The sequence below is a fragment of the Crinia signifera genome, chromosome 6, assembly GCF_055691185.1.
Source record: "Crinia signifera chromosome 6, ASM5569118v1, whole genome shotgun sequence".
NCBI lineage: Eukaryota > Metazoa > Chordata > Amphibia > Anura > Myobatrachidae > Crinia > Crinia signifera.
Window position 1 is genome coordinate 148,780,239 of NC_139222.1, and position 18,642 is coordinate 148,798,880.

The 18,642-nt window shown below is 41.9% G+C and overlaps 1 protein-coding gene and 1 pseudogene across 1 annotated transcript in view; both read right to left on the reverse strand.

Moving 5' to 3' along the window:
* Positions 1–18,642, reverse strand: part of MMP24 (matrix metallopeptidase 24) — a 144,685-nt gene that overhangs the window by 17,000 nt on the left and 109,043 nt on the right. Inside the window, exons 2-5 of the mRNA XM_083147585.1 lie at positions 11,147–11,295; positions 9,861–9,977; positions 8,423–8,727; positions 5,377–5,538 (exon numbers count right to left, since the gene is read on the reverse strand). Coding sequence (XP_083003711.1) covers positions 5,377–5,538; positions 8,423–8,727; positions 9,861–9,977; positions 11,147–11,295 — 733 coding nt within the window. The remainder of the gene's footprint in view (positions 1–5,376; positions 5,539–8,422; positions 8,728–9,860; positions 9,978–11,146; positions 11,296–18,642) is intronic.
* Positions 17,527–17,746, reverse strand: LOC146012719 (U2 spliceosomal RNA; annotated as a pseudogene).

The window sequence follows — 18,642 nt, forward strand, 5'->3', positions numbered from 1 at the left end:
AATGCCTTCTAGACTCAGAGGGTTAGTAAATTTACTAAAGTCTTCTCTGATACTGGAGGTCCCTACACTGAATGATAAATACAATAAGCCTCCAGGCCTCAGCAAGGCTTCTCTGATACTGGAGGTCCCTACACTGCATGATAAATACAATAAGCCTCCAGGCCTCAGCAAGGCTTCTCTGATACTGGAGGTCCCTACACTGCATGATAAATACAATAAGCCTCCAGGCCTCAGCAAGGCTTATCTGATACTGGAGGTCCCTACACTGCATGATAAATACAATAAGCCTCCAGGCCTCAGCAAGGCTTCTCTGATACTGGAGGTCCCTACACTGCATGATAAATACAATAATCCTCCAGGCCTCAGCAAGGCTTCTCTGATACTGGAGGTCCCTACACTGCATGATGACAGTAACCATTCTGGGCCATATAATTGTCCTATATGATACATGATAATTGCACTCACCACTATAACTATAGTGAGAGCCAGCCTTTCAGTAAGAATCAACACTCTAGAACTTTTTTACGCTACACTACTAATAATTGTGGGAATAAAATGGGAATGTTACCAGGACAATGCTTGTGTTGCTGGAAGTGCAGTCATTGGTATAAGCTACATTGAGGGTTATTTACAATAAAACTAAATAAACTAATAATCAATAAGGTTTCTCATTTTGAAACAATAAACAATATCTAATTGTTTTCATTAATAAATACTTTTTTCTAACAATTAATACAGGACTATAGAACAATTTTTGCATCCTTAGGGATTCTTCCAAGTATTTATTTTATATGTATTCTGTACAAAGGTTTTCTTCGAGGATTTTGTACTTTGTGTGGCATTAAGAAATAAACCTGATTCTGTCAATTTCAAGTAAATAAATTGTTATTAAAATTCTGAAAATACAATTTATATGAATACACAATGGGCTGGGGGAGTTAATGCTGATGGTACCATATGCTTCAGGGCAGCAAATAAGCAATATGTTCAGTACATACAAGATAATATGAGCAAATTATAAGGTTGTTCAAAGTTCATTTAAGGCCAGATTTCCAATCTTTAGGTCATGACACCAATTTATGGAGTTTGCACGCTTAAGGGACAGTCTACAATTACGTACAATGTTACACAGGTCTGGTATAGCTCACAGACATTGGCATGTATTCAATGCCGGTGCGAGCGGCCGGCGAGGGGGTTAAACTGCGAGGATCGCAGAAAACCAGTGATCCTCGCAGTTTAACCCCAGCGCCGGCCGCTCGCACTATGCAACGTTCCAGGGGAATCCTCGCCGTCACAGAACGGGGAGGATTCCCCTAAACTGCGAGAGCCGCGGCTAGTGCAGCAAACTCGCTGTAATTAGCCTCGATTCTCGCAGCTTTTCGAGGCACATACGCCAATTGTCCCTCGCTCAAAAAACGGAGCGAGGGGGAATTTGCGTATGAGGGGGGTCAGTTGAATACTGACAGGGTGAGCGGTGACTGCGAGCAAAAAGTCCTGCTCGCAGTCACCGTTCGCCCACGGCATTGAATATATGCCATTGTCTAGTCAGACAAACAATAGGCTGATGCCAAAAGTTAGACGTTGACAAAAGTTAGACCTGCATTAGTTAGACATTGAAAAATGTTACATGCGTTAGTTAAACATTGACAAAAGTCAGACATGTATTAGTCCGACAGTAACAAAAGTAATGACACAAGTAAAATGTCAACATGGAAAATAAAAATGTGTGTATGGACACCGTATAAGTGTACTGCGCCCCCTCACATGGCTTACTATGCTCGCCATGCTTTGTGCATGCACACTATCCTATTTTACCATGTCCACTGGGATGGCAAAGTATGAACAAGTCGATTTGAAAAAATTCAGTTGTCAGGATATTGAAATGTCTCACTAATGCATGTCTAACTTTTGTCAATGTCTAACTAATGCATGTCTAATGTTTGTTAATGTCTCACTAATGCATGTCTAACTTTTGTCAATGTCTCACTAATGTATGTCTAATGTTTGTTAATGTCTCAATAATGCATGTCTAACTTTTGTCAATGTCTAACTAATGCATGTCTAATGTTTGTCAATGTCTAACTAATGCATGTCTAACTTTTGTCAATGTCTCACTAATGCATGTCTAATTTTTGGTGTCGACCTATTGACTGTCTGACTAAACCCTGTCTGTCAGCCCTCTAGACCTGCTACTTTTTAATCCCCCTTTTACTGCAGATGGGTTAGAAGCTGGCTTACATCCTTCATTATTTTTTCTCTTATTCTGCCTATTTTTCATTGCTTTAACTGTTATCAATGGGGGCTTCTGGCTGGGACAGAGTAACCAGCATACATTTTGCCGACCTAGTTATAATGTAGTTTGCTCATTGATTTGTGAAGTGCCTGTCATGATTAGTTCATACTAGTTCACCCAAGCTTTCTCAGGTATGCAGGTTTTTGTTTCCCTATATTGGGCTAGGACCATATCGTACCATCTGCTTGGCAGTATCAAGTTTTAAAGATCCCATCTGTTGTTCTCTTGATCTACAGATCACTTTTCTACTTTATGTAATGTAAGGTCAGCAGTGTAGTCTGTCACTAAAATTTCTAGTGACACAACTGTCAGACATCCTCTATTAAATTTGAAATTATACCTCTATCCTGAGCCAAAAAAGATATTAATAAAATAATGTAATTTCCCAAAGTGGATGTTATCTACTTTTTTATTTCAGTCTCCTATTGTTTCTGGCCTCATTTCTTGGCGATCAACAGGAGATACAATATAGTAATATATTTATACCAGAAGTAGGCTCAAGCTGTTTGCAAGGTGACACTCTGTCCTAATACTGGTTGTTTTAGTGTTATTGTATGCACTGAGTAATATCCAATCTATTCAAATTATGGGACTGTGAAGGTGATTCTGGTGTTCTCGGTAAGCTGTGAAGCTCAAAGCTTACCGAGCACCAGAAATGGCGCCCCACTGAATCCCCCCCCCCCCCCGCCACGCTACTTCCCCTTGGTACCATGCGAGGGGATGTGTAACAAAGACACATCCTCTCACCTGCAAAGCCATGGGAATGCCCAGTGTTGTCATGGGGGTGCACATAAAATGCTGGGCGTTCCCATGGGTGACCCCTGGGATGAGGGTCGCCCATCACCATTCACCCCTGGCCCGCCCTAATGTATGCGATTGACTCGGTGACTATGCCAGTCGCTGAAACCATTCGCAAAGAAGGCCTGCAAATGTGCATAATAGACAATGCCAAATTCACCCCGCTCTGATCGGATTAGAATAAGGGCCTGTGAATGATCAGTAGCGTTATGCCGGAGGTGCTTTCATGTCCCTGATTGGAGTGGGTATTACATACACTGCAGTAACTAATTATTCTAGATTTTTTTTTCATTTAGCTTTTTGATCTGGTTGGTATGTCCCACTGAGGGGGTAATAGTGCATAGTTTTACAATATTTATTGTCTTAACCTTTGAGATGCGAACATTTTTATTGCAGTGCTCTCAGGCCTCCAGAAGTCTCAAGCAGCTAGCTGGCTTCAGGTTGGGTTTAAGGTGATTTAATTTAGGACTCACTACTTTATGGGGTAAATGTGTTTGCTTATTCCATCACAACCTGACTAAGGGGTACATTTATATACCTCACCTAAATATTTGTGCTGATTAATATTTTTCACTTTAGCAATGTAAGATGAATTGTCTCTGCACTTCAGATATGTATAGTGCTACATTGGTAGCCTCTGTGGGAATGGGACACATATGTGTGAATGTGCATTCCATGAGATTTACCATCATACCCCTGTTCTGTATGCTAATGCTACATTTTTGGCTGAAAATGTGAACGTTAACCTTTTGATTGCCAAAATAGGTGTCAAAATAGGTGTAAAAATTGGCAAACAAACATTTTTATTCATCATAATGACCTGTAATGCTTACCTTATATCATCTTTTTTATACTATATTTTTTATTGTATGTAACAAATATAAGCAACGCTGGCAAAACTATATATTAAATTATTTATTATTATAAATATTATGAGGAAAATTGTGGCCAAATGGGCTGTAAAAGGGCTATGTACCTTTATATAGGACAAGGAACTGTGACTTTGAATATCCTGCAATGGTTTGTCATTCACCAGTCACTAATTATACATGTAATAATGCACCCACTACTGTGTACCAAGTTCCAAGTCTATAAAAAGCCATAATGTCAGAGAAGCAGATAAAGGACGTCTGACACTGAGCTGCACTGGGAAACATTTCTGTTTCTATCACAGGTCTTACATTGGAGCTGGCTCAGGAGTTGTTATTATTCTTGTTAGGATCACTCCTGGGTGTACTGTGGGTGGTGTAATCTCAGCAGTAATGGAGATGAATGAGTGAGGAATGAAACACAGATGCAGTATATATTGTGTAAAACACACTGTGTAAACATTAGAGAAATAGATTATTTTTGTCACTTGCTGAAAAAGAGCAACCAAATTTACAATGATGTAATTGTAAAGAAAATAAGGGTATAAGTCGGTTACGGAAGTATTCCCACCACATGTGTATAATTAATAACTTGTTTACTGAAGGCGTGGGCAATCTAAACCTGTGTACACATTAGACGATTTTTTAAATGATATATGTACAATAACAATATTGTTAACAATATTTTCTGCATATCATCTAGTACAGTAGTTCTCAAACTCGGTCCTCAGGAACCACACAGTTCACATTTTCCAGGTCACCAGACAGGTGCAGTCATTACTCACTGACACATTTTAAAAGAACCACAGGTGGAGTTAATTATTTCACTTGTGATTCTGAGAGGAGACCTGCAAAAGATGCACTGTGTGGGGTCCTGAGGACCAAGTTTGAGAACCCCCTTTGTCATCTGTACTTGCAGTAAAATCCTGACTATATAATCAATGACAGCATGCTACTGGATGTGGCCGATGAATGATATTGTTAACAATATTGTTTAATGTGTACAGTATGCACTATACCATTTGCTCAGGGAGTTCCAGACAGTTAAAGAAAAGTTGTTAGCAATGTCATTCATTGGTGATATCGTAGGGTGTGGTGTGACCCTTAGACAGTGGGATTCTGACAGTCATTAGACAGACATTGGAATCCTGACTGCCAGGAATCCGACAGGGGGGTAAGTGCCACGTGGTCTCATTGGGCTTGGTGGCTCGCTGTGCCCCCCACAGGTTCTATTCTCCCAATAAGGGGTCATGGACTCCCAGGAGGGAGAATAGCCCCTGTCAGTCAGGATTCCGATGTCGGACAAATGACCGTCGGATTCCCAACTGTTGGATCGACCAATATCGTCTAATGTGTACCCAGCTTAAGTGTCATCTATCTAATACAATTATTTAGGTAACCATGCCAAAGACTCACCATAAATCTTCTGAATTCCCTGTAAATCATCTTGGGGAAGCTTGAAGTTATGTGTCTCCATATACTGGTAGAAAGGTGCCATAATGGCACTGGGGTCATTTGAATGTTCCAGACCCAAAGCATGGCCAAGTTCATGAACAGCAACTAGGAAGAGGTCATTACCTGCAGAGACGCGTAAAGGATAGACTGTAAGCACAAAGAATGAGGTATACGTACAAGTTCACCTCCTCAATAAAGCAGAATGTAGTTTGTCCTGGATGCCCAATGTTCTCACCCGTCACCTCTAAACATTTTACAGATACAGGGCTCTAAGAAAACGTTATTGTATTGGACAGTGTTAGCCATGATAGATAGCTCATTCCACTCCCCTTACTAGTGGGTGTAGTAATTAGTCAATTGATAGGATTTTGATTGTTGCATTACTGGTCCTGGTAAGCAATGGCAGGTGTAATATGCTTTGGTATACTGATATTTGTAGAACTGCAAGTGCCAGCACACACATGCATACTAAAGAACTCTAAGCACCTTTACTAGGACCTGTTTTGCCATATAGTAAACTATACAGTATATATATAAAATATATATTTTAAGAATTGTTTTCCTTATTTCATTTATTTGTTGTTGTTTTTTCAACTCTGCAGAGACCTGGGCAAACATGAGACATGTTTACAGATATACTGTAGTTCTCTGTGAATGTGTACACCTTTCACTGTAACACTAGATTAACACCCCCTTGGCCCACACTTGCCCGCTGCTTCCTTCCTCTGGCATGTATTGCTAAGCTTAAGCAATAGCAAGTACAAGCTGCAACAGAATCTGCAAATACACCCTCACTTATCATGCACTGAATGGAAATGTGTATTTTACATATAAATCAGTCTGTATATGAAGTACTATATGCTCAACTTTGATTATCACATTTGTAAACTATATTTATTAGGCACCACAGTTTAAAAGTTAATCTGTTTATCAATAAACTTAGTTGCGAGTTGGATCATTCAAGCTGCTCTCGCAGCAAATTTGCACAGTGAATTACATTTGCAATCCAGTTCCAAACTCAGATTGATTTGATAGAGGAAACAGTTTTCGGGTCTCAGAGGAGGGGGCGGAGCTAAAATGACACAATCGCGTCATTTTAGCCCCGCCCCCTCCACGGAGATCCCTGAATTCGCTGGTTTGACAGCATGGGGGCGGGGCTTAGTGATGTCACGCTTAAACCCCGCCCCCTGGGTGGCTACTGAAACTCTCCTCTCCGGGCTTCTCCCGGAGAGGAGAATAAGAAGGTCGGCAACCCTGTGGTAAACAGGTAAAAAAATAGGGAAATTCTTTATTATAAGGTAAAGTGTCGGAGACCTCTGGTGCACCCCTCCTAACAATTAATCACACTTTGAGTGCTTTAAATAGCATAATCTGGGTTATACAGGCAAATGCTTTATATATATATATATATATATATATATATATATTATATATAAGCACCCGCTGGAGCAACAACAGCACATAGAGTCAAAGATGTATCCCTGATTTCATGGGGGAAATTTAATAGTTAATGCACCCATTCGTACCCATTTGATCTTAATTACGGCCGGGAACCCCGCATTGGGCAATTTACAATCAACCGAATTTGGCTGATTTGTCGTATTTATGTACAGCGAGCTCAGTCGAATTCGGATGTACACCATCGATAGAACTCAGTCATATATGGCCACGGAGTTCTATCTGATCTGCAAATTTACTATCATTCATACTGCTAAATTTGTCCGTGAATTCAGCCGAAAATACCAATGGAAATGCAACACATTTTCCATCCATATTCTGCTGAAAACCCTTTTTATTTCATTTTATTTATTTAACACTTTAATGGTATCAGCCAGCACCCAGGCGTAACCATTACAGCGGATCGGCTGTGATCGACAATCTTAGTAAATTTCCACCCATGTGTTTTCGTGTAATCACCAGTCCATTTTGAGATGGTAAAACCGGCCTCTAATTGGATACCACAATAAAGACTCTCGGTATATATCGCAATACCGTTTTTTGGGCATTTAATATGATGAATTGTGTGACAGCAGTTATTTTAAATGTCAGCATACAGTATGATCACAGCTGAGAAGCAGCTAATATATCATGGAGTGTGTGCTACTATTTTCAGTGTGTCTTCTGAATATGATTTGTCTCTATGCTTTATGTTCCCAGTGAAAGCAAAGGAAGTAGCAATGGGTTTTATAATGCATTTTAATTCATTTTGGTGTGCACATTTTGCAATACAGAAGCAGAGCTGTGCTATTAATGTCATTGTTACTAATTAAAGTTCCCAAAGACAAATACACAACAAAACAGTACAGAATGAAAAACACGGCAGAAGAAATTACACACAGGCTCTAGGTTCATCTTTGCAGAACAATAATGTCTTAATAAGGTATTTGGCAGCAGACATATTTACTAGTGGTTCATTATATTATGGAACTTCATATGTACAGATGTAACAAAAGTCATTTATGCGCATATAATCACAAAGTAGTTTTATAGCTGTACCACACAGTACAGAGCTTCTATCACCCTGCTGCTTTTTGCAATATTGCCTAACAAGGCAATATTACTATAGTGCTAATACAATAATATATGCAAATATTAGTTACATTTTGTATAACAAAATAACCCACTGAGATATCGTTAATGACATAATTCATTGTGATGTCTTGGTGATTTCACCCATTGTGAATATGGCTCATCTCACAATATAGTCATTAGAGCAGGAACATACAGCACCCACTGAGATGTGAATTGTTAAAATATTAATTATGCTGCAATGTGAGATGTGCTATATTGCAAAATCAATGACAATTTCAATGTGATGTCATAACTATGATGTCTTAAGCAAAGTTTGTAGTTGACACCTATACTACTGCAAAATCTGAAGGTGCCCATACACGCTTTGACAACATTTGACTATAACCAGAAGCTGTATGTAAACATTCTCATTGTCGGTGTCTGTCAAACAGTGATCATGATAATGCACTTGATTAGAGTAAACGAATGAGCTCACCATCATGATTGGAATTCCCCAGGGTCCAAGGCTCATCAGAATCAAAGTGAGTGTCACCCCCTATTCCAGGTCCAGGGAAATAGGCATGTGCTAAAAATCCACCCTCCCCATCAAACGGAGAGCTATCTCCATGAAAACCAGAAGCAAAAAATATCATAATGTCTGCTTCTTTACGCTCATTTTTAATTTCATGGTAAGGAACTTCTTCAAATGTCAGTGGAGTCACCTTCTGCCACACATCAAATGCCTGACGAATGGCTTTCCTAGTGTCCAACTCTCCTACTTTAGGCGTATAGTTATGTATGCTGAAAAAAAAGGCAAAAACAGAAAAGTGGAGCACTTAAAATAACAATGCTAAAAAACATTAAAATTACAATAGTTATAAGTAAGCTGAAAGTTCAGTTCTGTCAATAAAAAAGGACATGACAAAGAGTTACCATAATACATCAATTTAAAAGGTACTTATATCTCCATGTACAGGTTATTAGAAAACTTAAAAGTCATTTTTATTGTTGGACTCTTGTACTTTACCATATCAGTTATGTCCTTTTATGCCCCTAATAATGTTTGATAAAGCCCCAAGGATGTTATATACTGTATTGTGATATTATCCACTATAAATAAAATGCTAAATTCTCCTCACCACCAGTGACCACTAGATGCCACGCGACAGACCAAATTACTCCATAACAGAAAGTGAAAAGAAAATTATATATTTCAAACTTCCTGAATATGGACTGTGAAGACAGAAATTGGAGGTAGGATCAGATAGACTAAGATATGGACCAGAGGCGTAACTAGATATTCGTAGGCCCCATAGCAAAAGTTTGTAAGGGCCCCCTGTTTAACAACTGATGGTGATAAATTTATGCAAAACATATTAGTTGGACAGCAAAGATTGGCCCCCTTCAGTTCTGGGCCCCATAGCAGCTGCACCCCCTGCACCTATGGTAGTTACGCCCCTGATAAGGACTAAGCTGTCGTTTGGACGGGCTTTTAACTATTAACACATAAGCAAGTGATGATAGAGAGGTTTCAGGAAGGGATTGTGGGCACCAAACGTTTAAGGATTCAACAGGCACTGTAGACTTCATAATTCATAATGAAACAAAATAAGCCTATAGAAAAAGTGTATCTATGGTACAGCTATATGGATCTGATATCCATTAATTTTGAGGTAGTCAAAATTAGAGCTTTATCTGAATGCAGCACATTTTGTCTTATATTAACTTGCATCCTGCTCCATTAATGCCATTTAACAGACTCCTGGCTAATACATGAAAGTATGTGGGTTTTTCATGCATTTTTAGCTTCTTGACATGTGACCACCAAACATACAGTAGATATAAGCAGGCAAACGGTGAAGGCTGGGAGAGGGTGGGATATTTCACAAAAAGGTTTCTGACAGCAGCCAATTCCTATTATTAAAAGAACATACCTGTATGTAATGTGTTTTTGTCTCCACTTCTGCCCTGTTAATGCATATCTCTTGTTCCTTCTTCTATGGCTTAAATGAAGAAGGTCAGGCACCCCGCAGCGAGGCTTTTTCATCCATCTACATCATCATTATGGCAGAAATAAAAAGCAAAAATTAAGGATAGCGATCAGTGGTGGAACCTGGGGAGAGGCAATAGCAAGTTGCTTACCACACACACACATTACAAAGCTTAGATTTGGTGGCCAAGTAGCAGATTAATGATCCTGCCCAGTAGGCAAGCCATACAGTTTGAGACTGAGGCGTAGATTAATTAAGGTCGGTGAAGTGATAAAGTGTATGGTCTTTATCACCGGCCAATCAGCTCCTACCTGTCATTTTTCAAACCAAACCTGTAACTTCACAGTTCGGAAATGATTGGCCGGTTATAAAGTACCAGCCACATTATCACTTCACTGAGCATAATAAATCTGTCCCTGACTACCAGGGACATCCACCAATTAGAGTGCAGAGTTGAGCTGTGCTCCACAATACCCTCCTCAATAAATTATTTAGCAAAGCAACTCGCAGTGACTATCAAAGGCAGTCTAATATCAATATTTTAATTGTACAAGTTACCAGAACCTGACAGACCAAAACTTAATTGATATTAGATAGTGTTCTCTGCATGAAGCAAACAGTAGCATTACGGTCCACTCAGAAATTGTCAATTTCTATTGTATGTACTGTATGTTAGAAATATAGTAGACGACACAGGACTGTCTTGATTTATTTAGAGAGGTTTTTTAGCAATCTAAATCATTGTTTTATTCTATTATTTTATAGTCGTCGAACTGAAGTAGACTACTTGAGATTTTTCAGTCAGAGTATGATTTTGAGAAAAGCTTTCGTCAAAGATCCATATAGATGTTTGTGGTGGATGTTGGCCTGTGTACCAGGAGCTGTGAAATGGTTAATTAGGTAAGAGCGCTCATAATAATCAGACCTTTACATTAGGGGTGCTGCTTTATTTGGAGGTTACCACCCCATGGCTTAAATGCTTCTGTGATGCCAGTGGTAGCTTTGTGTTGTGCAGTGTGCATTGTGATCCTAGCATATCCACAAACAACTCCGGTCATTTAAAATATAGAGACATATTTTTTATGTATAATAAATTCTACATTGTGGTTTACCATTTTGATATTTTAACGGTGTAACTAAAAGGGTATAAACGGGTTGTGTTATCAACAATGATTGTGCCACTGCTCATTGTATTAAAAATACAAAACGTGTATTAACAAATTACTTACTCTATTGTCATTTGATCCAGCACGCCGGTCACTGGAATCCCATAGAACTGTTGCATTGTTGCAACTGCAGACTGCATAGCTTTTCCTGAATGTAAAGCTGATATTCTAATGTCGTATGGGAGCAAATAGCCATATGTCTTTAACCAGCTCTGCAAAGAAAACAGATGCACAACTGTAAATCATGATGTTGTTTTATAAAATGAATTTCTATTAACTGATCATGTTGCTAGAAACAATGCATAACAGGGCTTTATTTAAAGGTAAAAAAAAGAATTTACAAATTATTGACTCAATAAAAATTATATTTTCATTCCACCTGTCATTTTCAAGAGCTATTGGTCCTAATTCAGACCTGACCGCAGGGCACATTTTCTTAGCAAATGGACAAAACCATGCTGTACTGCAGGTGGGGCAGATGTAACATATGTAGAGAAAAATGTGCCCTGCGATCAGGTCTGAATTAGGCCCATTGTTCGGAAAGAGGAAACCGCTTCCTTCATAAAACTTTTAATAGCCATTATGAAATGTCATAGGTTGGTGCAATACTTTTCGATTTTTCAAGGGCAATTTGTTTGTGTAACAATAGGCCTAATTCAGCTTGGGTTGTAGTTTTTAAATCCAAGCAAAACTACAACACGTGGTAGCATACTGCGATTTTCAGCAATTTGCGGTGCTTGTTGAATCAGGCCCTATGTGCAAAATTAGATAATATTCAACATATATTAGGATATATATCTGCAGATGTGCCATTCTCTTTGGTGTTGAGTCTGAGCTAGAGGCATCTTTTTTTCAAAGATGCAAATAATGAGTTTATTAGCATATAGTGCATGCGCCTTAAAATACTTACACATCTGTGTGTCACTAGTCAGACAGATCATGGCCTGGTAAAATGTCAGGAACTGTGTGACGACATTGCAATCACATGTAGTGTAGTGTGAGTTCCTTTCTATTCAGAGTCATACACACTGGGCATTCTGCCTCACATGTATGTAAGAAGCGATGATGTGAAAATCACTGCACGGAAAATCACAGAGTACATACACACTGAGCAATTTTTGTTCGCCCCAGCTATTTTCGACAGGTGAACCACTTTCCACAATAGGAGATTGTGGAAAGTGGTTCACTCGGCTGGTTTAACCAGCCAATGAATGAGCTAAAAGCAGCTCAAAACACCAAAATAATATAATGGTGGTTGCGGTGGAAGACGGAAAACAGTGTGCAGCGGCTTCCAGCTTGAAGCTGCATGGATCCTCATATTAGTGCTACAGAAAGTTATTCTAGCATAAGATAGTATGCATGCATCCGCAGCTTCAGACAAACACAGCCATTTTGCATCTGACTGAGAATCAGCCGCCTATGTGCACAAGTGCAGCTACTTGTCTGCGTTCAACATTTCACAGACATGGTAAATACCATCAGCAGCAACTTTTCCTGAGAGTCTGCGGATCACTTCCAGATTGCAGACCGCCCAAAAAAAAAAATGAGTGACATCAAAATCACAAATACTATAACTTCAGGACTACAAGTTTTATTTACTTCAATCTTACAGCTTTTATTTCTTCTGTAAAATACTGCTCTGTTTGGTATTATTTTTTAATTAGACTGAATTACAGGTGTCACAATTACATACACAGCAGCTCACCCACTGCCAGGAACAGCAGTTATGCTTATGAAGTGAGAAGTCTGTCACCTTTTTAGTTCTGTCACAAATTTCAGCCTGTGGGCAGGCGCACATATATACATGTCTGTGTATGTATACATAGCAAACCATAAATACAAATAACAAAAAAGAGAGAAACTACAGTATGCTCCTGGGTAAATAAGGTAAATGATGCTCATTAAATTATGTCATCAAAACAATCATCAGGCTTTGAGTTATTATGAACTATTCTTGATGGATTCCATGATGCAGTGCGTTTGTACCATGAGGTAGTGATATGTACCTTGTGGTCCCTGGGCAGACTGAAAGCAGTTTTGAATAATTCCTTGTTATTAAGCATAGTACAGGTGCTTTAACCCAAAGGGCTGTTTCACACAGTACGGTTCCTGCCGCACGGTGAAATCCCGTACGGCCAGGGAGCCGTGCCGCACTCAGCAGTTGTGAATGGACACTATTGTGTCCATTCACACGGGACGGCCACGGCCCGGCCGCACGGCTGCAGCCGGATCCCCCCACTGGAAGGGACGGCTGCCGGGCTGTGGCCATCCCTGCCATTATAAAATTCTGAGTGCGGCGCGGCTCCCTGACCGTACGGGATTTCACCGTGCGGCAGGAACCGTACTGTGTGAAACAGCCCTTATGGTTCCACACAGCATACCTCCCAACTGTACCGATTTAGTGAGACTGTCACTTTTTTGGGGACGGTCCCACGCCACATTCGACTAATACCATGCACCCTTTTTGAGCACATGTGCGGCAAATTCAGGCGAATGTCCCGATTTCAAAAGTTAAAATGTTTGGAGTTCCTCTGGCGAGCGCAGGCAGAGAGGTACTCCATTAAACTGGGCCGCGCGTGCATCCCAGTCTCTCAGCAGCTGGGCAGCAGGTCCCTGCCTGTCTCCGCTTCAGGGATACGGGCAGGGTCAAGGGGGTCGGGAGGCGGTGGGGACCAGCTCTGTCGGCAGGGGAGGCGGTGGATGGCGGTGGGGAGCTCCGTCACCACGAGACACGCAAGCATTGGTGATAGCTTGCCAGCACTGCTACTACTGTAACAGCACTACTGAGGGAATGAGATGTAACTGGCAATATATATGTGCAAGACAATGATTGCTTGGCATTTAAATTCAGTACCTGAGATTGTACACAAACTTTGTTTCATGTTTTGAAACCTTGTTTTATGCACCAATAAAATATATTTGTATTTATTTCATGTGTTTGATGTATATGTACAACATAAATGCAAGATACCTCAAGATACATCATTGAAATATTAAAATTTTCCGAAATACGGAATAATCCGTTATCCAAAATTCTCCTGGTCCCGAGCATTTTGGATAAGGGATACTCAACCTGTAGTGTACTAGTTTTTACAGCAGACTCTTAAGGCCCCCATACACTATGCGATTTTGGGCCGATTTCATCCGATTTCGGCACTTTGTACCGATAATCGGATGAAATCGGTCCAAAATCGTAGGTATGTGACATTTGATCCGATCCGATGCGCGGTCCCGTGCGCATCGGACCGGATCAGGGAGGTCGGACGGTCTGTACATACGATCACGTCCGACCTCCCTGTATGCATATGCCTGCCACCTGACAGGCATATGCATACAGACACCGGGGGAGTAGTGGGGGTGGCCAGCGGCAGCGGTGGTGGGGGCGGCCAGCGGTGGTGGGGGCGGGCGGCGGCGGTGGGGACAGGCGGCGTGTGCGGTGAGCGCAGTGTACTTACACATAGCAGCAGCGGCGGGGACGGGACGCGTAGTGGCGGCTATTATATTTTTAAAATACTTGTCAGTATTGTCAGCCAATCAGAGAGCGGCCGGTCATTTGACAAGTATTTTAAAAATATAATAGCCGCCACTGCGCGTCCCGTCCCCGCCGCTGCTGCTATGTGTAAGTACACTGCGCTCACCGCAAACGCCGCCCGCTGCCGCTGACAGCCCCCCACCGCCGCCGCCGCTGCCCGCCCCCACTACCGCCGCTGGCCGCCCCCACCACCGCTGCCCGTCCCCACTACTGCCGCTGCCCGCCCCCACTACTGCTCACCGCCCTGCAGCTCCCCGGGTTTTTTTTTACATGGGATAAATCGCATGCGATTTATCCCATGTAAAAATGGCACATCAAGTGCCAAATTGTATGTGAGCCTCCCGGGGAGCTGCCGGGCGGCTCGCAGGTAAATTGGGTCCGACTTGTCCCTAGGACAAGTCGGCCTAATGTATGGGGGCCTTTACCCTTGGTAAATTCCTTGTTTACCGTGGCTGGATTTAATGCAATTTTGTAATCTAATGTATCAGTAATCTTTCTATGATAAAAGTCATGTTAAGTGTGTGTGTGTGTGGGGGGGGGGTTAGTATGTACCCCCCAAAAGTGTAAAATTCTATTGTTCTACAGTATAGAAGTTTATTAATGCCTAAAAGTCATGTAAATTGGGGCTTTTGAAAGGTATAAAAACTTTATAACACTCAAAATAAATAGAGAGCAAATATATGCACTAGATAAATTCTGGGACATAAAAATGTCTGCCAGTTTTAAGTATTTGTGAACAAAAAAAAAAACCCCACATGCAAGCAAAAAATGCATGTCTGATATTCAACACCGCCATATACCTGCTGCACGTCATCTAACCAAATATTCTTAATTTTACAGAATATCATCCAATAATTGATTTGAAAATTCGGTACTTGTGTATTATCACGGCGCCCGATTTCATCTAAATCGCATACGATATCGCATACGATTTATCGGCCGATTTTTTGCCGATTTTCGGCCATTTCCTGCCGATTTGCATGTTATTCCATCCTTGCACACCCCCAGGTACTATGCGATGGTATGCGATGTGATTTTCGGGAAAATGCCCTGATTGTACAATTAAATATCGCATAGCATTGCATGCCAGCAAGTGGCATGCGATGCGATGTGATTCGCAATGTTAAATGCACCCCCATTGTTAACACCACCATCCACGTCGGCGTGGAGTTGATTCTAGATAGTGTGGTGAGTGTAGCAAACCACCGAGCCCGAAGCGTGGCGAGCAGGCGCGGATTACTTTACGTGTATTCCGCGTCCGCTCGCTGTGCTCGCCACGCTTCGGGCTCAGTGGCTCGCTGCGCTCGCCACACTATTTAAAATCAACTCCACGCCGATGTGGATAGTGGGGGTATGAAAAGGTCGAAAGGACGCGTACTGCCACCTTTTGCGGGCTCGCTGCGCTCGCCACGCTTTGGGTTGGCGTTGATAGTGGGGGTGGTGTTGACAATGGGGGTGCATTTAACATTGTAAGCACCCATCAGGGTGATTGTACAATTACAAATCGAATCGCTTCACATGCATCGCATGGCATGCATCACATGCCACTATATTGCATGCAATGCTATATGATGGAAATCGGGGGTGTGCAAGGTGTGCAATGATGGAACAGCATGCAAATCGGCTGGAAAAAGTGAAAAATCGGCCGCAAAATCGCATCCGATTTTTGCATGCGATTTTCGGCCGATTTCGTGGGCGCCGTGATAATACACAAGTACCGAAAGTTCTATATGCCATTAATCATTAAGAGGGGTGGGGTGAACTATCCCACATTTTTACCTTAAAATAGGTATTTTTTTAAAACATCCTACCTGTTCAGGGACTGTGAGGAAAAATCTGTTAAAGCTTATTAAGGGTGAGTTTGAAGAAACTCAGGAGCCCGAGGTGAGCTCCCTACCACCAGTGCTGTGCCTAAACACGTGCAAAGGGGGCCGTGCGATTGAATGGGCTTATCTCCCGAAGGAGACGGGCCCCGTTTTCCCCCTAACCCCTCTCAACCATAAGGCCGAAGAGGGGAAAATAGGGAACGGTGGGTCTTCTTCGCCGAAGCTTAGAGAGACCCTCTTTCCTCAACCCCCGGAAAGGTTAGGACGGTGGGTCCTCCGCACCCGAAGGTTTGGAGAGACCCTCAATAGACTTCCCTCCGCCTTGCGGCTCGGGGTCGTCCTCGGGGGCACGAAGCTCTCCCCAAAAGGAGAGAGCTTCGGCACATTGGGGAAATGGAAGGCCCGTAAGGGTCGACCACACTACCCAAAAAAAGTGACAAACTACAAAAAAAACAGAAAACGTGAAAGTGACGAACGTGAGAAGGAAAAGAAATAAATAATAAAGAAGACCCTAGCCAGAAGGCCGGGGTGGGGGTGTGAAAAATTGTCCTACCCCATCCAAAAGGACGAGGTAAGGACATGAAACGCTAACCTAGAGGGAAGTGCGCAGTGCTAGTGCTTACTAGTGCATGGTGATTTTGGGATCACCCGTGCATGTTCGGCACCCCCGAGTTTCCCCGGGGCACAGTGCAGCCTCGGACTCCAAGCAGCCGACCGATCAGCGTCCGACCAAGTGTTTCTCTGTTCCCATCGTAGGGCTCTTTCCAGCCCCTGGCATGGGAATGGGTACTCCACTGGGCTTTTCGACTGACTCCCTTAGGGGCTGCGACCCCCTCGGAAGAGCAATCTACTCAGTCTCAGTGTTTCTCCGATCCCAAGGTTAAGGTACTAAGCTGGGCCTTTCGTGGTCTCCCCATCAGAGGCTACGAACCTCTGGAACAGGAGCCATCTACTCAGTCCCAGCCTTTCTCCGCTCCCTGGGAATGGATACTAGACTGAGCCTTTCGCTGTCTCATCCTTCGGGGGCTACGAACCCCGTCAAGAGAGTCAAACTACTAGGCCCAGTGTTTCTCCCCCCTCTTACCAGTGGATTTATGGAAACAACACCTCCTACCAAAGGCAGAGGTGAAGGTACTCAGCCAGACTTTTCACCACTCCCAGGCAAAAAAGAGGGGTACCACAGCCTCCGCCCTTCAGAGCAGCTACTCAGTCCAGCCTTTCTCTATTCTCTGCCAGAGGCCAGTCCATACCCACTGATAAGAACAGATACTACACTTGATCTTAGCCAAAAGGCCGAGAAGCTTATTAAGGGTAACAAGGTAACTGATTGCCCCTTTAAAAAAAAAAACTTGTCCGACAATGGCATCCTGCACTGCCACCAAACTCAGAGGCTATAACATTTGGCCGATGGTGTGTGTAAAGCTGTGATCACTAATTGTAATTAAAACATGGTACTCTTGAATTTTATGACAGCAGTAAAAAAATGTTTTCTTTCCTTTTCTTTCCCACAGCGCTGCTGCAATCCTAACAATATTTTTCTTTCAGTCAGATACTCCTGTGTCAGTGGAATAGATTTGCATATTCATGTAAAATCTGGTCTGCAGCCCTCCCACCCAGAGGCTTTTCACACGATACAATGTGGAAGGTGAAGAGTGCAAAGGAATTGCAGTTTCTTTTTCTATTCATGTAAACAATTATATAACCACCTGCTGTTTAAAATACAGCAATAGAATACATACCATAGGAATATAATAGGACATTTACAGGTGCAGCTAGACAAATGGGGCTAATGCCTTAATTATAAATTTACTGTAAAATGTGGTTTGATGATATGGCAATCACTAGTACTTTAATTATGCCTTTTATGGCAAATTATATATAATCCATAAAGATCTTATAAAAAGTATCATTAGTAAATATAATCAAGCAAATAGTTACAAAAATGAAAAACAAATTAAATGAAATTATAATAAAACTAAGGTTGGCCACCTGATCAAGAAATGTAGTGACAATTGTTTATTACACTTAGGGGCCCATTTATCACCATCCGCATCTGAGAATGTGATGTGATAATATTGGGCAAGCTCGCAATGCGATAATTGCAAACATTACATGGATGTATCAATTATCGCCTGCAGTGACAGAGCTTGCAATAAAGCTATGTCCCTGCGATGGATCTCCGCAGCACAAAAAAATCTCCC